General features: G+C 33.6%; 1 protein-coding gene across 1 annotated transcript; it reads left to right on the top strand.

Annotated features, from left to right (window-relative positions):
- The first annotated feature begins 1079 nt into the window (after nt 1–1079).
- Nucleotides 1080–19169, top strand: Sptr (Sepiapterin reductase). The gene is made up of 6 exons (XM_075302055.1): nt 1080–1259; nt 2512–2594; nt 9778–9844; nt 12050–12883; nt 15952–15983; nt 18160–19169. The coding sequence occupies exons 1-6, from the start codon at nt 1080–1082 to the stop codon at nt 18953–18955; spliced, it is 1992 nt and encodes a 663-aa protein (XP_075158170.1). The 3' UTR covers nt 18956–19169.
- Nucleotides 19170–19548: the final 379 nt, after the last annotated feature.

Here is a 19548-nt window from a genome sequence, read left to right as displayed (position 1 = left end):
CAGTGAAACCACTTAGAGATCGGTCAGATAGCTCGCCCGCTCACTCTTGGCTACACGCTCACAAAAAATCGCTTCTGTAACATATACTCCCAAACATATTTTGCTTCAAGCATATACATTTTTGGGTATTGCCCAAACATTTATATGTTTGATCTCTTCCAATATATAATATGTTTGAAAGCATATTGAATGCTCAAAATTTATATATTTACAATCATAATGACTATAATGACTTATGAAAATAAACAGGTAATATAGGTGCTAACAACATAGGTTTTCGACCTGAATGCTCAAAATTTTGTTTCTTCCCAATTGTATATTCCCCCACATCTTTCTCACTTCCACGAGATTTTTTAGTTCTTAGCACCTTTTTCTGTAATACAAACATTGTAGAAGAAATTATTCAATTGTATGATTTTTTTTTTTTATTTTAATTTTACCTTTTGCCGCACGGGGATTCGAACAGCGGACCACACAGTTTGTAAGGATCAAAGAAGTAGCTGATCAATTGCCCAAGGAAAAATAAAATGTTAATTTTGTAATAACAAGCAACAACCACCAACTTAATTCAATATCGCTCCCTGTTAAATAGCGCTCCAAGCTACTAAACACATATATGTTTATAGGCTATTTCTAAATTAATATATGTTTGCATCCAAGCATATTATATTTAGAAACATTTTATGTCCCAAACATAATATGTTCTAACATATTAACATATATGTCCCAAACATGTTATGCTAGTTTATGAACATTATATGCTTGCACTCAAAAATATTGTGTTTAAAAATTTGTGTTCCAAACATATAATGTTTATAGCCAAACATATGAAAAACAGTCTTTTTCATCCGTGTATAGTGAAAGGCATCGTTTAATTCTGCAGTACAATTGTCGGTTGTTTAGCTTGGTACACTTATGGAGGAAAACAATTAGTTTTGCGAATTTTGAGGATCGAATATTGGATCCCACGTGTGAAGAATCTTGTTCGCACGGTTATTCACAATTGGTAGTCTTGTATTTTCGGTAGGAAACGATCTTGTAGTCAGAGAGAACTATTCCCAATAGGTGTTTTACTACTAATGGAGTACAATTCGCCGGTCCCTTTCGAGATCAGTCATTTGCTGCTCGGTATTGCAAAATCATTGGCGTTTGCAGAGCAGAACCTATCATGGCGTTTTCTTACGGTGTACATACATGAAGCTCTTTTGAAAGCCAGGGAATATGCGAGGGAGTATGATCTAAGAGTTACTCCTACAAACGTAAGTTGTTATGTACTACAAGTGTAAAGTTGATCAACTTGACACTTTTGTACGTTATTTGATACTATTTAAATAAAATAAGTACCGTGGTACTTCTTTAAGTTCATAAATTAAACTATGAACGCTAGTCTAAATCAGTTTATCATTACAGACAATTGGGACATCTCTCAAATCCAATGTTATACCTGTGCAGAGAATATACAATATAATGGAGATAAATACATGTGAATGCAAATTCTAAACACGATTTTGTACACGCTCACAAAAAATCGCTTCTGTAACATATACTCCCAAACATATTTTGCTTCAAGCATATATATTTTTGGGTATTGCCCAAACATTTATATGTTTGATCTCTTCCAATATATAAAATGTTTGAAAGCATATTGGTCTAAACAATATATGTTTGGGTAGTCTAAGTTCCAAACATTTTGTATTTTTGCATCCAAATTCAATAATGTTGTCTTCCAAAAAACAATATGTTATTATGTGAACATATAATATGTTTGGAAGCATTTTGCACCCAAAAATATTATATGCTTAAAAAAAATTCTACCAAACAATATTGTGCTCAAAATTTTATTTATTTATATATTTACAATCATAATGAATTATGAAAATAAACAGGTAATTTAGATGCTAACAACATAGGTTTTCGACCTGAATGCTCAAAATTTTGTTTCTACCCAATTGTATATTCCCCGACATCTTTCTCACTTCCACGAGATTTTTTAGTTCTTAGCACCTTTTTCTGTAATACAAACATTGTAGAAGAAATTATTCAATTGTATGATTTTTTTTAATTTAAATTTTATCTTTTGTCGGACGGGGATTCGAACAGCGGACCACACAGTTTGTAAGGATCAAAGAAGTAGCTGATCAATTGCCCAAGGAAAAATAAAATGTTAATTTTGTAATAACAAGCAACAACCACCAACTTAATTCAATATCGCTCCCTGTTAAATAGCGCTCCAAGCTACTAAACACATATATGTTTATAGGCTATTTCTAAATTAATATATGTTTGCATCCAAGCATATTATATTTACAAACATTTTATATCCCAAACATAATATGTTCTAACATATTAACATATATGTCCCAAACATGTTATGCTAGTTTATGAACATTATATGCTTGCACTCAAAAATATTGTGTTTAAAAATTTGTGTTCCAAACATATAATGTTTATAGCCAAACATATGAAAAACAGTCTTTTTAATCCGTGTAGAAAATAACGTCGCCACCTTAGTCGGCCTATCTTTTAAAGGTAACTGCAACTAGTTCCCGTAGTTCCTTGAAGATCCAAGTTAGAACTACTAGATCCAACTTGAAGTACTCAACTCTAACATCCTGTTTCTCTTTCTTTGTCGAACGGGCTCTACCGATCAACGGAAATTGAAACAGACAGCTGAATTTGTAACCAAACATCAGCGGTTTTTTTTTTACATTCCTGCCGTTCGATAGAGCTCATTCGACAAGCTGTATGTACCACTAGATCTGACCTGATCGCAAGCATGAACCATACATAAGTGTTTCCTGTATCAATTGACCGAAATTATTAAATATACTCTACTCAACTCAAGGTTTTGACAATGAGATAAACTTTTTGCTTATTTTCGGAACACTGTTCAACGATTCATAGTTTGTTAGGAAAAATACGCGGTTTCATTCGAATATATTCTTGTCTCAAAACGAAGACATCTACGGCTTACAATCAACCTTTGTTGCCATGGCGAGCTTTCCAAACATATACACTACGTACGTATGGTTAAAAGTCTCGTGGTTTCATCATCCATTTTTTGATAATTTTATAAAGATTCGTTTTCTTTAAATTTATACGAGTTTCGGTACAAAAGTTAACTTTTTTAGGCAAAGCACTTTTAAAGCCCTTAAATTCACGATTAATTTTTTTACTCGAAAAGATGAGAAAAGTCGAAAAATTTTTAAATTTAGAAAGTTTAAAAAGCTACTTTCCTTTGACACCAGGTCCGATTAGAGAGCTGATTTGTCTTTACACTAATGAAGTAAGAGTACTTTTAAGATACAATTCTCTTTTTTTGCGTACTTGATTCTAGGAAACAAATTTGATTTTATTAGTTTTTTTCTTCAGTTTTTTTCTTCATGTTCTATCAAAGTCCTTTAAAAACGACTCGACTTCAAGTAGAAATTATGTTATTTATCAGGTAAAAACGCCATTGGAATAAAGTATTGGAAAAAACATTTTTTAATGCTTTTTCCTTTGTAGTAAAGATACAAAAAGTGAACAAACTTAAAACAATTTCATTTATTTTAAAGAATTTTTCAGAATTATTAACCCTCTAATACCCCAATTTTTTTGCCAGCTGATTAAATTTTCATTGTTAACAAAAGAAAGAAAACTAAACAAGAAAAAGTTATACGTTAAAATTCAGTATATGCTGCAAAGCCTCTTGAACAGTTTTTCAACTAAGTTTTCTTTTTATTTTACCCATTTTTGTTGTCTTAAGGTGTGTTTCACTAAAAGCTTCCTTATTAAATGAAGGCCGCATAAAGGCGGGATTGGGCATTAGTGGGTTAAAGCCAAGTTGACCTTAGTACAGTAAAATTTTCTTTCATGTAAAGATTAGCGTTATCTGATGATGGTTGCGGAAATCCGGGACATTGCGCCGTACATTCCTTATATAATGTTGGCAGGGAGTAGTTTTATACTAAAGGTACTACATCACAGTCAGCTGTTCACAGCTTAGTACATCCAACTGTCAAAAACATGTCTTGTTACTATTGGTTACATTCCACAGGTTAGTATTGTGAAAAAAATGTATGGTTACTACTGGTTACATAGGTAACCATTGGTTGCATAGATTACTATTAGTAACTAATATTAAAAATTAAACAAAACAAATTGAAAATATTTAATAGCTTTTGTTTACTGATATTAAATTTGTAAACAAAACTGACATCTGGATGTACTTGAATTTTGTTGTTTTTATTGTTTTTGTAATACTGCAACTACCTGGGAATTAATTTACCATGGCAGGGAGTATAGACTTGACTTAAAATTTGTAAAAATGCATTTCGCAGAAATACGTGAATTTGAAATAAAATTCGACATTTGCGTATATTTTTTACATTTACTGCTCAAGTGACAGTGATTTGATTTATTTCTCATAGTGATGAGATTGAATGAAATGGTACAAATTCTCACAGACAAATGTACATTTAACAAGTATATGCAGCAGTTAGTTCGGCCGTGCCTAATCTTTTATACCCACCATGAATCAAATATAACAGTTACCTTTGAAAACCCTTCGTCGTAGCGGGTTACTTGATAATATATAGAAATGATTAAATAACACCTTGATTTAAAATCTAAAAAATATATATAGATTTTTATCCCCATTATTCAAATGATTAGAAGAAGTAAAATCTGGAAATTTTTAGAGTTGGGCGATCCCGGCTCACTAAAGTGATCGGTCTTTTCAGATCCGCTCCTAAAAAGGAACTAGTTCCACAGTTCCTTTTGGAGCCGGATAAGGAAAGTGCTTAAATAATGCCATATATTGACATTTTCTTTTAGCTCCGCAAGAAAATAAAACGCATGAACACAAAATTTAAGTAAAACATAAAAGTTCACAAGAATTTAATCAAATTTCTTGAACATTAATTTGTATAATAAAGATTTTGGAACTAAAATTAGATAATGGTATAACTTTGTAAAAATTTTTCAGAGATCAATACTAATACAAAAATCTACATTTATTTTAGAAATATTGTGTTTAAATTTTTTCATAGAGAAAATCAAAAGTTGTTATGTAAAAAATTATTTTGCCGACTTTAGACCAAAAGAGTTCGCCTTTCGTTTATGATTTGTTTCTATTGCGTAAAATATTCTTCCGCATTGTACAGGTTTTTTTACATAATTTTTGTAAATCATGTTCGTATTGATATTTAGGTTGGAACAGTTTCGATATCTTCATTAAGGATGTAGCAACTTCAATTTAAGTGAGAGCTGTTGTCATAAAGAGCGAAAGAAATGGAATGAGTACACAACGAAATGAATATAAAGAACTGAGGAGCTGAAAGAGTAAAGGTATCGGATCCAGTTCATTTAGTTCAAGCCACGGAATAGTTCCAAAGAGCTAGTTCGCTCCGGAACTACCCAACTCTAGAAATTTTACTTTCAGTTTCAAGCAATTTTCATGATCAGTGATGATCTACACCCTCAAGAAGTGAAATCGGTCTATATGGAGGCCTTACCAAATGGAGCAATAAAAACTAAATCCGTTAGAATTTCAGGCAAATCTGATAAAAACTACGATTTACATAAGCCCAAGGACTCAAATCGGGAAATCAGTCTATATGGGTGCTATGCCAAAAACATGCACCGATACACAAAATTCTGAAAAACCTACAGAATATAGACCTCAAATCGGAGGGCGGGTTTATAAGGGGGATATATCAATATCTGTACCGATACACAATTTGTTCGGAACACCTATTTATGGTCCTCAAAAAACTATAGATATAACATTTCGAGCAAATTGGATAAAAACTACGGTTTCTAGAAGCTCAAGAAGTAAAATCGGGCTATATGGGGGCTATAGCAAATCATAGACACACCTATATGTGGTCCTAAAATACCTCTAGATTTCCAATATCAGGCAAATCGGATAGAAAATACGGTTTCTAGAGATCCAAGACCCCAAATCCGAGCACACAAAAAAATTTCACGAAATTTTTTCCAATTAAAATTTTAATTGAGTTTTAAAAAATATTCAATTAAAAATTTAATTGATTCAAAAAATTTTTTAATTGAAACAAAAATCAATCACAAAAATAATAGTATCAATTATTTTTTTAATTGGATCAATTAACTTTTTAATTGACCTTCAATTAATTTTTTAATTGATACTATCATTTCTGTGATTGAAGACATTTCAATTTCGTGATTGAATCAGAAAAAAAATTTTTTGTGTGAGGGGTCGGTTTATATGGGGGCTATACCAAAACATGGACCGATATAGCCCATCTTAGAACTTCACCTGCCTGCAAACTAAAAGGAATCTGTGCCAAAGTGCAAGACGATTGCGCTACTATTGAAAGCTGTCACGTGATTACTACAGACAGACTGACGGAAATGATTATATCGTCTTATAATTTCTCCCTGATCAAGAATATATATACTTTATATAGTCGGAAATCGGTATTTCGATGTATTACAAACGGAATGACAAACCTAGTATACCATTCTATGGTTGAGGGCATAAAAAGTATGAAAATCCAAAAACAACAAGTATATACGGCCGTAAGTTCGGTCAGGCCGAATCTTATGTACCCTCCACCATGGAGTACGTAAAGGGTGATTTGTTAAGAGCTTGATAACTTTTTTTTTTTAAAAAACGCATAAAATTTGCAAAATCTCATCGGTTCTTTATTTGAAACGTTAGATTGGTCCATGACATTTACTTTTTGAAGATAATTTCATTTAAATGTTGACCGCGGCTGCGTCTTAGGTGGTCCATTCGGAAAGTCCAATTTTGGGCAACTTTTTCGAGCATTTCGGCCGGAATAGCCCGAATTTCTTCGGAAATGTTGTCTTCCAAAGCTGGAATAGTTGCTGGCTTATTTCTGTAGACTTTAGACTTGACGTAGCCCCACAAAAAATAGTCTAAAGGCGTCAAATCGCATGATCTTGGTGGCCAACTTACCGGTCCATTTCTTGAGATGAATTGTTCTCCGAAGTTTTCCCTCAAAATGGCCATAGAATCGCGAGCTGTGTGGCATGTAGCGCCATCTTGTTGAAACCACATGTCAACCAAGTTCAGTTCTTCCATTTTTGGCAACAAAAAGTTTGTTAGCATCGAACGATAGCGATCGCCATTCACCGTAACGTTGCGTCCAACAGCATCTTTGAAAAAAATACGGTCCAATGATTCCACCAGCGTACAAACCACACCAAACAGTGCATTTTTCGGGATGCATGGGCAGTTCTTGAACGGCTTCTGGTTGCTCTTCACTCCAAATGCGGCAATTTTGCTTATTTACGTAGCCATTCAACCAGAAATGAGCCTCATCGCTGAACAAAATTTGTCGATAAAAAAGCGGATTTTCTGCCAACTTTTCTAGGGCCCATTCACTGAAAATTCGACGTTGTGGCTCGTTAGTAAGTCTATTCATGATGAAATGTCAAAGCATACTGAGCATCTTTCTCTTTGACACCATGTCTGAAATCCCACGTGATCTGTCAAATACTAATGCATGAAAATCCTAACCTCAAAAGAATCACCCTTTAGAAACTTCTACGAAAGACTGTCAACCACAATCGAATTACTTGGGTTGTGGTAGCTTTAAACTTCTTAACATCGTTTTCTAAATTGTGAGTTAGTCCATACGTGATATATATTAGACAAAAAAGGTATGTATAGGTAAGTTTACAAATAATTGCGAATCTATATGGAATTTGCACGGTACGTAGAGAGCCAGAATTGAAATATCGGGGTCACTTATATGGGGACTATATACAATTATGAACTTGATATGGAACAATTTGTATGTAATTGGGGATCGATTTATATGAGGGATATATATAACTATAGACCGATATGGACCTAGTTAGGCATGGTTGTTAACGGCCATATACTAGCACAATGTACCAAATTTCAACTGACTCGGATGAAATTTGCTCGTCCAAGTGGCTTCAATATGATTATGGCTACATAGGATTATGGACTGATATGGACCACTTTTGGCATGGTTGTTAAATATCATATTCTACCACCACGTACCAAATTTCAACCTGATCGGATTAATTTTACTTCTCCAAAAGGCACCGGAGGTCAAATCTGGGGATCAGTTTATATGGGGCTATATATAATTATGGACATATTGAACCAATCCCTCCTGGTTGTTGGATACCATATACTAAGCGTACCAAATTTCAACCGAATCGGATGAATTTTGCTCTTCCAAGCGGCTCCGGAGGTTAAATCTGGGAATCGGTTTATATGGGTGCTATATATAATTATGGACCCATTTCGAGTAATTTTTGCATGGGTGTATGAGGACATATATTAACACCACGTACCAAATTTCAACTGAATCAGATGAATTTTGGTCTTCCAAGAGGCTCCGGAGGTCAAATCTGGTGATAGGATTTTATGGGGGCTATATATAATTATGGACCGATGTGGACCAATTTATGCATGGTCATTAGAGACCATATACTAACACCATGTGCCAAATTTCAGCCGGATCGGATGAAATTTGCTTCTCTTAGAGGCTCCGCAAGCCAAATCGGGGTTATATATAATTATTAACCGATGTAAACCAATTTTTGCATAGTTGTTAAGGACCATATACTTACACCATGTACCAAATTTCAGCCGGATCGGATGAAATTTGCTTCTCTTAGAGGCTCCACAAGCCAAATCGGTGGATCGGTTTATAAGGGGGCTATTATAATTATGGACCGATGTGGACCAAATTTTGCATGGTCGTTAGAGACCATATACTAACATCATGTATCAAATTTCAGCCGGATCGGATGAAATTTGCTTCTTAGAGGATCCGCAAGCTAAATTTGGGGATCCGTTTATATGGGGGCTATACGTAAAAGTGGACCGATATGGCCCAAGTTTCAAGTCGATAGTTTGTTTCCTTCGGAAGTTAGCGTGATTTCAACAGACGGATGGACGGACATGCTCAGATCGACTCAGAATTTCACCATTCGATGTGTTACAAACGGAATGACAAACTTAATATACCCCCATACTATGTAGGAGGGTATAAAAATATTTTTGAAAACGTTTTAATTTCAAATAGTTTTCGTTTCTAAGAAATGGAAAAAAAATTAAAACATATGCCTTGAGTAATTGAAATTCCGGGATTTTTGGCAAATTTTGTGAAAGATTCGGGACACTTCCTGGAGACGAAATTCCGGGACATTCCAGGCGAATCCAGGCCATTTGGCAAGCCTAGTAAATATATCCATTTTTAAGGCGAATCTCCTAACTGTAAAGGCACAACGACTTCATTGAAGAGTTTATCGATTTTCCGACAAGAAAAAAACTTTGTATCGGAGAAATGCGTCTTCTATGCTAAGGTGGGTACTACACTGAAAAAACAGTGAACCCAACAGAACAACAGGAAAATTTTAATTAACGCTAAATTGAAGTTATTTTTATTGCAAAAAAAATATTTGTTGGGAGTTAAATTTTGTTATTTTTTCGAAATTTTCCACAGCTTAATGAAATCTTAAAATGTGGAGTACAATTTAGTTCAATTTTCGCACAAGGTAGTTCGTTCTTCCTATAAAAAAGTCTATTTTTCCTGTTTACAATTTACGAAATTACACCCTCTCATAGAAGAAAAAATTAACTAAATATAAAGAAAAAAATCACATGCCTCAAATTATGACCATTTAGGCATGCAGTTGTTCATTCTTACTATTTTTGGGAATTATACGAAATTTCTTCTGCTATAGTTCACATACCAACTATTAATTAAAAATCCGAAATATTTTTTTCTTTAAATCAAGAAGAAAAAAATATTTATCTATATATATAAAATTCAAATTATGTTTGTTTATTTGTTTGTTTGTTTATTTGTATGTTCCGGGTTGGCGCGAAAACGGCTGAACCGATTTACTTGAAACTTTCAGAGATCGTGGGGGGCACTCATGTGCTGAAAATAGGGTACCTCATTTTTTGACATATGGTCGCGGAGAGGAACCTCCCCTTTGTCCGACTTTTTGAAAATTAGACCAAAGTTGACCGATTTGCTTGAAATTTTCATTGAAGATTGGGGTTGGCATCTAGACAAAGATCCGCTACTTTTTATTTCGATATTTGACGGCGGAGGGGGGCCTCCCCTTTGTTCGACTTTTTTAAAGTACTGTGAAAAAACTAAAATTCTCTAAATTATCTGAGATTTACAGAAAACATGTGGTGAGGTTATGGAATTAATATGGGGTACCTGATGATTTCATATGTGGATGGGGAGGGGGACCTCCCCCTTGCCACACTTTTTGAAACTTGGAACAAAATTATGCGATTTGCTTGAAATTTTCATTGAATGTTGGGGTTGGCATCTAGACAAAAATCCGCTACATTATTTTTCGGTATTTGGTCGGAGAGGGGGACCTCCCCTTTGCCGATTTTTTTTTTTTTTTTTTTTTTTGAAAGTACAAACAAAACTAAACTCCCCCGACTGAAATTTTACGGAAAAAACGGGTTATGAAATTTATACCAGGTTCCTGATTTTTTAATAAAAATAAAAGGGCATAGGGAGACATCCGCTTCTCCTAAGTACATACAGAGAAACAATTAAACTTTACCGAGTTACTTGAGGACTGGGGAGAGGTTACGATATTAATAGTTGATACCTGAATTTGTGATATTTGGACGGAAGAGAGGCCGCCCCTTTAGGCTTATAATTTGTTTAACATTTTCTGGGACGTTTACAAAAGATACGCTACATCACTTTTCGATATTTGGTCGGGGAGGAGGTCCTCCTCTAAAACTGCAAAAAAAAATTAAGTTTTCTTGAAATTTACAAAAGCAGTGGGGGAACGTTATGAACGAAGAGGCAACCTTCCTTGCCCCACACTTGAAGGAAAGTTTTAAGAATTTTCTGGGAAGGTTAGGGGTGCTATTCACTACGGTGTTTGTCGATATTGTATCGGGGAAAGTGACGTCCCTTTAAAACAATAGAGCAAAATTTAAACATCGCCGATCTACTTGAAATTTACAGGGAACGTGGGAGGAGGTAATTAAATTTATACATGATTTTTAAATTGGTATATGATTTTTCGATATCTGGTTGGGGAAGGGGAAAATTGAAATAAACTTTGTCGATTTACTTCGATAGAATTTATAGGGACCATTGAGTAGTTGCGAAATTAATATAGGGTACGTGATAGTCCGATATCAGGTCGGAGTGGTGCGAAGGTGGGGAGAGGGTGCCCTTTTGTCCGTTTTTTTTCTTCTTAAATTGAAAGTAGAGGGTTGTCCATAAATGGGAACTCGGTACATAATTTTATGATTTTTGCACAGGCTTCTGCCAGACTTCTTTTTAGTAAAGAACTTAAATTTACATGAAATTGGTAGCGAACGTAGAGGGTACATCATTTTCCAACATTTTAGCAAATGTTAATGTGGTAAAATTTTTACTACGTTTGGATAATATAGTGCTTAATTTTCAGATTTGTTGAGGAAAAGGATACCTTTCCTTGACAAACCACACTTAAAATTCACAAGAAATATAGAAGATTGTCCAACTACTTGAATACAGAACATTATTAAAAAAATTTGGAGGAAAGGGTACACCCTCTCCCGCCGTATTTGTACCTATAAACGAAAAATCAAGTAGTCCGATTTGTTTAAAAGAATTCAAATCTTTTCGAATTTGTTTTCAGCACGAATGATATAGTTGACTAAGTTAACGCAAAATGTTCCTCCAAATACGCTTCGGAAGGCGCAGCGAAGCGGGCCGGGTTACGCTAGTATCTAATAAAATTTCTGGAATTTTACTTAATTTTATCATATTGGCGTTTGCAATATAGTATAGTTAAGAATGTCTTGAATTTCATTTTCTTTAAAAAGAAATTATGCAACGGTTATTTATCGATTACCGTAACTATTACTTTACAACAACTGCCACATTGTTAATAATTGAATTAAATTGAATTTCCATCGATCTGGTATCTCCGATGCAGCACAATGAACGCTGATAACAATCAATTCGCCGCTTTATGAACAGTTGTTTTAGCATTGCATTTGAAACAAGTCGAGGTCGAGTATTAACGTTGAAATCGTGTTTACTTTCACAAAATGGGCTTATATTTAAATAAGAAAACCTTTTTCCTCATTACCGGAGCTTCTCGAGGCATAGGCAAAACAATGGCCATCAGTGTGGCTGCCAAATTAAAATCGGGATCGGTAATAGTTCTTTTGGCACGTAACTTGGAGGCTTTGCAAAAAACCAAATCTGAGATTGAATCAAAACGTTCTGACGTCACAGTCCAAGCGATCTCCATAGATTTGTCAACAGCAAAAGCAGAACAATTTGCAAAAATATTAAATGGCACATTGGTCCAAAGTCAAGAGGTAGAAATTTTTGACAGAGCCCTTATCATACACAATGCGGGTACTTTGGGTGATGTAACGAAAAAGACCAAGGATCTTGGTGACACTGAAATATGGAGGCAATATTATCACACAAATGTTTTCTCAACCATAGCCTTAAATGTGGAGTTCTTTAAGGTCTTTGCCACCGTACCCAAATTGGTTGTGAATGTAACTTCACTGTGTAGTATTGAGCCATTTATTTCTATGGGCTTGTATTGTTCTGGTAAGGCAGCTCGGGAAATGTATTTCAAAGTTTTGGCAGTGGAAGAGAAGGATAATGACACATTGGTATTGAATTATGCTCCTGGTGCCATAGACACAGATATGACCTTGATTATCCAGGAGGATACTTTTAATGTGGATTTAAAAGAAGCATTCCAGACACAAAGAGATAATAGGACTATGCTGACCACACAACAAACAGCAGAGAAATTTATTAAAGTCCTTGAGGATGTAGCATTTGAGACTGGAGCCCATATAGACTATTATGATTATGACTGTTTCGATATTGTGCCATGATATATGTATGTTATAAGCCATCACTTTTCATCTATGAGTAATCTGGGCAATACCAGCATTGCAAAAAAAAACCGGTTAAAATGAAAATCACCTGCTCGTGGTCATGGAATATATTGAACAAAAACAAATTTGCTGAATATTTTAGTATTTGTCTTTTGTTGTTTAAATGTTATTGTTCATTACTGTATGTTGTTGTATTACTTGTTACTACATCTGAAATAAAGAGAATTGTCTCTATAGCTACAAAGAAAATGTTTATAATTTTAAATAACCTACAATAGACTTGTTTTTATTACGAAAAATATTTAATTAATATTTTTATTTTTTGCAAATGATGGCATGTCATGTTCCAAAACAATTGAGTAAACATATATATCAAGCTAAAAAAAAAAAAACAATATTAGAGAATTGTTTTAAAATGATACTCTAATACACCCAAAGAAATTTGTAAGTAGAACCAGCAGAAAAGTCCGCTAAAACAGCAAAAGGGCAGTGCAGACACTGTGCTGAAATAGCAAACATTGTCTGCTATTTTTTAAGCTCGTTTACACTAAAACAGTGTGGCTGAAACAAATAAAAATGTCAACTTAGGGGCTATCGTAACACAATGAAAACAATATTTAATTAATGTCAATAGCATTTGCCCAAACATCTGAATATTTATCAAATTGAGGCATAACAGCAAACAAAATGTTTTCTGATCACTTTTAGGAGCTTGTAAGTATATTACAGTGCAAAAATATACCAAAAACTACTTTTTGTTCTTTAATATGCTTTGGGGAAAAATGTATTACCTAAAAATGTTATAATTTATTGTTCGTTAGACCCTGAAGTAGAGACTGTTTTTTGCAGACTTTTTTCCATGAGTGTAGAAAACAGTTTGCTAAAAACAACAGTCAATGTTTGCTGATATATTTTTGTATTTTTTTGATCTAGCGGGCAACAATTCCCAATTTTTAATTTAATTTTTAGTTTATAAAATGTTACCCAAAGTATTTTCGAGAATAATTTTTTTTTATATTCATGCGCTATATATCCGAAAAATTCTTAAATGCTATCACCAAACATTTTTTTGCTGTTATGCCTTAATTTGCGTAATATTCTCATTTTTTTAATAATTCCAAAATGAACCACAAAAATTTTCTAAATTCGTATTTCCCACAAATTCAGAATTTCCTAAAATCTGTAAAGTTTACCAAAAATGTGTCCATCATGAATTTTTTGCCTTCAAAATTCAAAAGTTTCTTTAAAAATAAAAAATAAAAAATAATTGTGTGTAATAAGTTGCAATGAATTTGTTGAAAAATATTTACAGCCAAAAAATGTTGTTGTTCATAACAGCAAAAGTGTTTGTTAAAACAACAGTTTTTGTCCGCTGAAAAAGGGAAACAACAATCATATTCCCCAGCTAAAATATCAAACATACACGCAAAAAAATAATTCTTTCCTCCCAAACGAAATTTTAGACAAACAAAGTTCTTTTCTCATTTGCTTTTCGCTGTAAGGAAGTTTATTTGGAAGAAAAGTATATTATTTTTGTGATAAACGTGTAATCTTTTCCAGGATGTAAAAACAATTTCATAAAGACTAACTCAAAAAAAAAAAAAAAACAATCTTTTCTGACTAATTACATTGACCCTCATATCTTTCTTACTTCTACAAACAAAAACAAACAAAACAAAAAAGGTAAAATTACCCATTAATTATATGAAAAAACCGAGTTATTAAAACTTTAATTAAAAGAACTTCCTATGTAGTTAAAATAAATACCATCTTTGGGAGGACATTTTTGGAAATGCTTTTAAAGTTGTGCCTTTAGAAAAACTTCCAAATTTGTTTGCTGGGGAGCAATATGACCATATTTTATATTCAGATATGTTATAAACAGATTTCTCTAATTTTTCGCAAATTAAGTTGAAAGAAGTCGGCAAAATATTACCAATTAAAACCAGGGCTGTGGAGCCGGAGTCGGAGTCTTGGAGTCGGAGTCTGAACATTTTGCTGGAGTCGGAGTCGAGCAAAATTGGCTGGACTCCACAGCCCTGATAAAAACAATGATGAAAATTTAAAACTTAAACAATTTAAAATTTAACTGACACAATAACAAAATGCCGAAAAATTATTTTTTTTAATCAAGTGTATTTTAATTCCTAATTATTAGTCACTGAAAGAAAGAATTTCAATTAAAAAATCAATTGATACAATTAATTAAAATCAATCAATTAAAAATTGTCTGATACAGTTAAATGTATAATAAAATAAACGACAAATAATTAAAAAAAAAATAATAAAATGATTGAATGTTTTTACATTTTTAATTAAAATAATAATTGTCCCAATTAACGTGTTAATTAAATAAAAAATAATTGAAAATGTAGTTCATAAATAATTAATTTTTATATAGAATTTTTTATATAGATATCATTAAATCCAAAGATAAATCCAACTATAATTTTAATCGGACATAGGAAAATGCAAAATCGTATGAAAAAATTACAAAAAAATTTAATTCTTTGAGTGACACTATCATGTTTGAAGCAAATTCAAAAAAATTAATTATTAATTTCGTGATTGAATTAGAAAAAAAATGTTCTGTGTACATACATATATCTAAACCTAGTACTTCTGCCAAATTTGAATAACCCTACTGATGAGGCTTCATGTTGATATTAGCTTTTCCAAGAAACGAACTTAATACTAGACATAAAATAGAAATTTCATTTGCGAATTAAATGTAAGAGTTGATATTGTTCCGGACAAATGTTTCGCCTATCAACCGACATGGTTGACATGATATACTAACGGTAAGATATAATTATCGATAAATATAATCGCATTGCTAGCAAGCGATTCCAATACACTAAATAGCAAAAAAGTAAATATTAGCGATGCCACCTTGATAAACCTATGGTAAGAGATTTTTACATTGGCCAACGTTTCTGTACACTAATTATATACGGTATGTAAATTTAATGTTAATAGTAACATATTTTTAAGATGAATTTTATAAATTGTAAAGGGTAATTTTTTACCTATTATATTTTTGTTATCGCTGGTTTAAACAGCTGACACTCTTTATTATCAAAGTGCGTGTTCCGTAAACCCTTTGACTACCGATGTCCACTAAGGAGGATATTCGAAAACGACAACAAACTCTATTTTTCCACATAGTTTCGATTTATTTCTTGATGTTATTTTAAAATAGAGGCTTTACAAAGAAAATGTGCGTATTTTGACCATTTTTACCGAAATCAGAAAAACATATATGGGAGCTATATCTAAATCTGAACCGATTTCAACCAAATTAGACATGTATAGTTGTAATGTTAATTATACTCCCTGTGCAAAAATTTACGTGATTCGGATTACAAGTTTGACCTCTTTTGCCATATGAATGTAAATCGGACGAATGAGCTATATATAAATCTGAACCGATTTCAACCAAAATTGGCATGCATATGCAGAACGATAATTCTACTCCCTAAACAAAATTTAGAGCAAATCAGGGCAAAACTCTGTCTTCTGAGGCCATATAAGTTGATATCGGGCGAAAGATATATGTGCGAGCTCTATCTAAATCTAAACCGATTTCAACCAAATTCGGCACACGATTCGACACTATCAATTGCAGTCTTTGTACAAAATTTAAAGCAAATCAGGCTGAAATTCTGGCTTCTGGGGCCATATTAGTAGATATCGGAGGAAAGATATATGTCTAAACCTGAACCGATTTCGTCCAAAATCACTAAGGTTCTATTCTGACCCAAAACATTCTTGTGCCAAATTTGTCGATTAGTCGATTGAACTAGAATTGCGACCTAGACTTTGATTACAAAAATGTTTTCACAGTCGGACGGACATGACTCAGGGGCCTGCCCTGAGCAATATTGCCAAAGACACCGTATGTCTATCTCGTCTCCTTCTGGGTGTTGTAAACATATGAACTAACTTATAATACCCTGTTCAACAGTGTGGCGCAGGGTATAATTAAAGTTTTTAACATTAAGGTGAGTAGTAAGTTCGACTTTAAGCTGAGTACTATGTTCAGTTTGCAAGCTGAAAACCAGCTTTTTTCACGGTTACTTTTCTTAATTAATTAATTTAGAAATATAAAATGATTATCAATTCATTGGATCTTTTCCATCCATTATTTGATAAGACTTGATAAAAATATAATATTCTTCATAAATATTTTTGTACTTTTAATTTAGTGTTTTCGTGAAAAAACCGAACGTAGTACCCACCTTTAGCCGCTAAAGTGAAAACTAAATCAGTAAAAAAAGGCTTAAAATTATACATATTTGTTGCAAATTTTATTATAACTTAATGGGGAATAACCCAAAGCAAATTGTTGTGTAGGTACTCAATAAAATGAAATGAAAAAATGTTCACGAAGTTTGTATTATTTAAAATGGGCTATTAAAGAAAAGTAATCGTGAAAAAATTACATTTTTAGCGGCTAAACTCGAACTTAATACCCACCTTTAGGTTTATTTCGGTAGTGAATGGGCTAAGAAAGTTCATCGCGTGAATTTTTTTTGACTCAATGGGTACGTAGATAACCAGAATTGTCGATGTTAAAGTGAGGATCAGCCAGAAACATTGTCAAACTTACCAATTCATACAGAAAAGTCACACTTCGTTGGTGCCATCATTGCACCATACCTCTTCAAAGATGATGCGAATCGTAATCGTGTGAATGGTGAGCGCTTCCGTGAAATGATATCCATTTTTTCCTATCGCCGTCGATGATCGTTTTGGAGCAGCATAAAATATTCTATTGTAGGGATGAAATATAAGGGCGTTTTCGTTTCGCAAAAATATGTTGCCTTGGTGTTACACTACTTTTTTGTCATTATATTTTCACTCAAATGATAGTGTCTTCCCAAAATTATTGTTAATTCATAATATTGTGAGGGATACAGGACCCAAAAGATATAACAGTGCCCTTCATATTTTGCAAACAATTTCGAGAATGTTGCGCCTTTTTTAAGGCCGGTATGCACCTCTAGCGAAAAATTGCTGTTTTTTTTTTGTTGTAGACTTAAATAAATTTTTGCTACCGAAAATTTCGCTAGAGGTGCATACCGGCCTTTACCAATCGAAATCGCCATAACTAACTGAAATGATGGCAAGGTGTTCGCAGTATCCACAAAAGATGGCCAATGTAAAATTCCCCGATATTTCAAAAATTCTCAATATGGCATCACTATTGTTTATTATTTGGTTACAGTTTGCTGTGTTGGAACGAAATTATAGGCCAATTTTTGAAGAATGGGTTTGGATTTAAACAAGAAAACCGTTTTCCTTGTCACTGGAGCTTCTCGTGGCATAGGAAAAAAGATGGCCATAGAGGTGTCATTGAAGCTAAAAGCTGGATCCTTGATTATTCTAATGGCGCGCAACATGGAAGCTTTGGAAAAGACCAAATCGGAAATTGTATCTAAACGCTCTGACGTCACGGTGCTAGTATACTCTATTGATTTAACAACAGCAACAGCTGAACAATTCAACAGGTTGTTACAAGATGCAATTGCCAAAAGTCAATCGAAGGCCAACGATTTTGAAAGGGCTTTCATTATTCACAATGCTGGCACTGTAGGTGATGTTTCGAAAAAAGCCATAGATATATCAAATATCGAAATATGGAGAGAGTATTATCATATGAATGTTTTCTCCACCATATCATTAAATGTGGAGTTCTTTAAAATATTCCCAGAAGTTCCGAAGTTAGTGGTGAATATAAGTTCCAAGTGTGCAATTGTACCATTTGCCTCTATGAGTTTCTATTGTTCGGGCAAGGCAGCCAGAGATATGTATTTTAGTGTTTTGGCCGTCGAAGAGAAGGACAATGATACATTAGTACTCAATTATGCCCCCGGTGCCATTGACACAGATATGACTGTCTATGTACAGAACGAAACGATTTGCAAGGAATTACACAAGTCATTCAAAAATCAACGCGATACAAAAACAATGTTAACAACCGAACAAACAACTGAGAAATTTTTGAAAATTATACAGGAATCAACATTCCAATCCGGTGCTCATATTGATTATTGGGATTAATAGGCCAATAGTGAATGTGAAACATGGTGCTGTTATATATACATGGTGCTTAGGCTTACAGAAACGAAAACGCATATAGAAACATGAAACATTCCAGCGCTCAAAACTATGCTCAAATATTACACTTTATTTATGATAATAGAAAAAAAATGAATGTATGTACGTACTTATTATAAATACATATATATTTATTGCATGTTAATCAACAGTACAATTTAACTGTATTTTCCTTTAATATATTGCATACGTTGTAAAAGACGGAAGCCTACAAAAGCCAAACATTATTATTGCAAAATACACCATGTGTCTATCTTGTCTCCTTCTGGGTGTAAACAAATGGTACAATAAACCAGGGATCCGGAGCGGTCCATTTTTTTCGCTCCGCTCCGCTCCCGCTCCGGAGAAAAAAAAACCGCTCCGCTCCTCGCTCCGCTCCGAGAAAAAAAAAATCGCTCCGCTCCGCTCCACGCTCCGCTCCGCTCCTCTTCGAGAAAATTATAGTACAAACATTGTATTATTTGTTCAATTGAGTTTTATTTTATTTAGAAAAATCGGGCGGTACATATATGGGAGCTATAGCTAAATCTGAACCG

Source organism: Haematobia irritans, chromosome 3 (genome assembly GCF_050003625.1).
Source record: "Haematobia irritans isolate KBUSLIRL chromosome 3, ASM5000362v1, whole genome shotgun sequence".
NCBI lineage: Eukaryota > Metazoa > Arthropoda > Insecta > Diptera > Muscidae > Haematobia > Haematobia irritans.
Note: the sequence above shows the minus strand (reverse complement) of the source record. Positions and strands in the feature narration are given on the sequence as shown.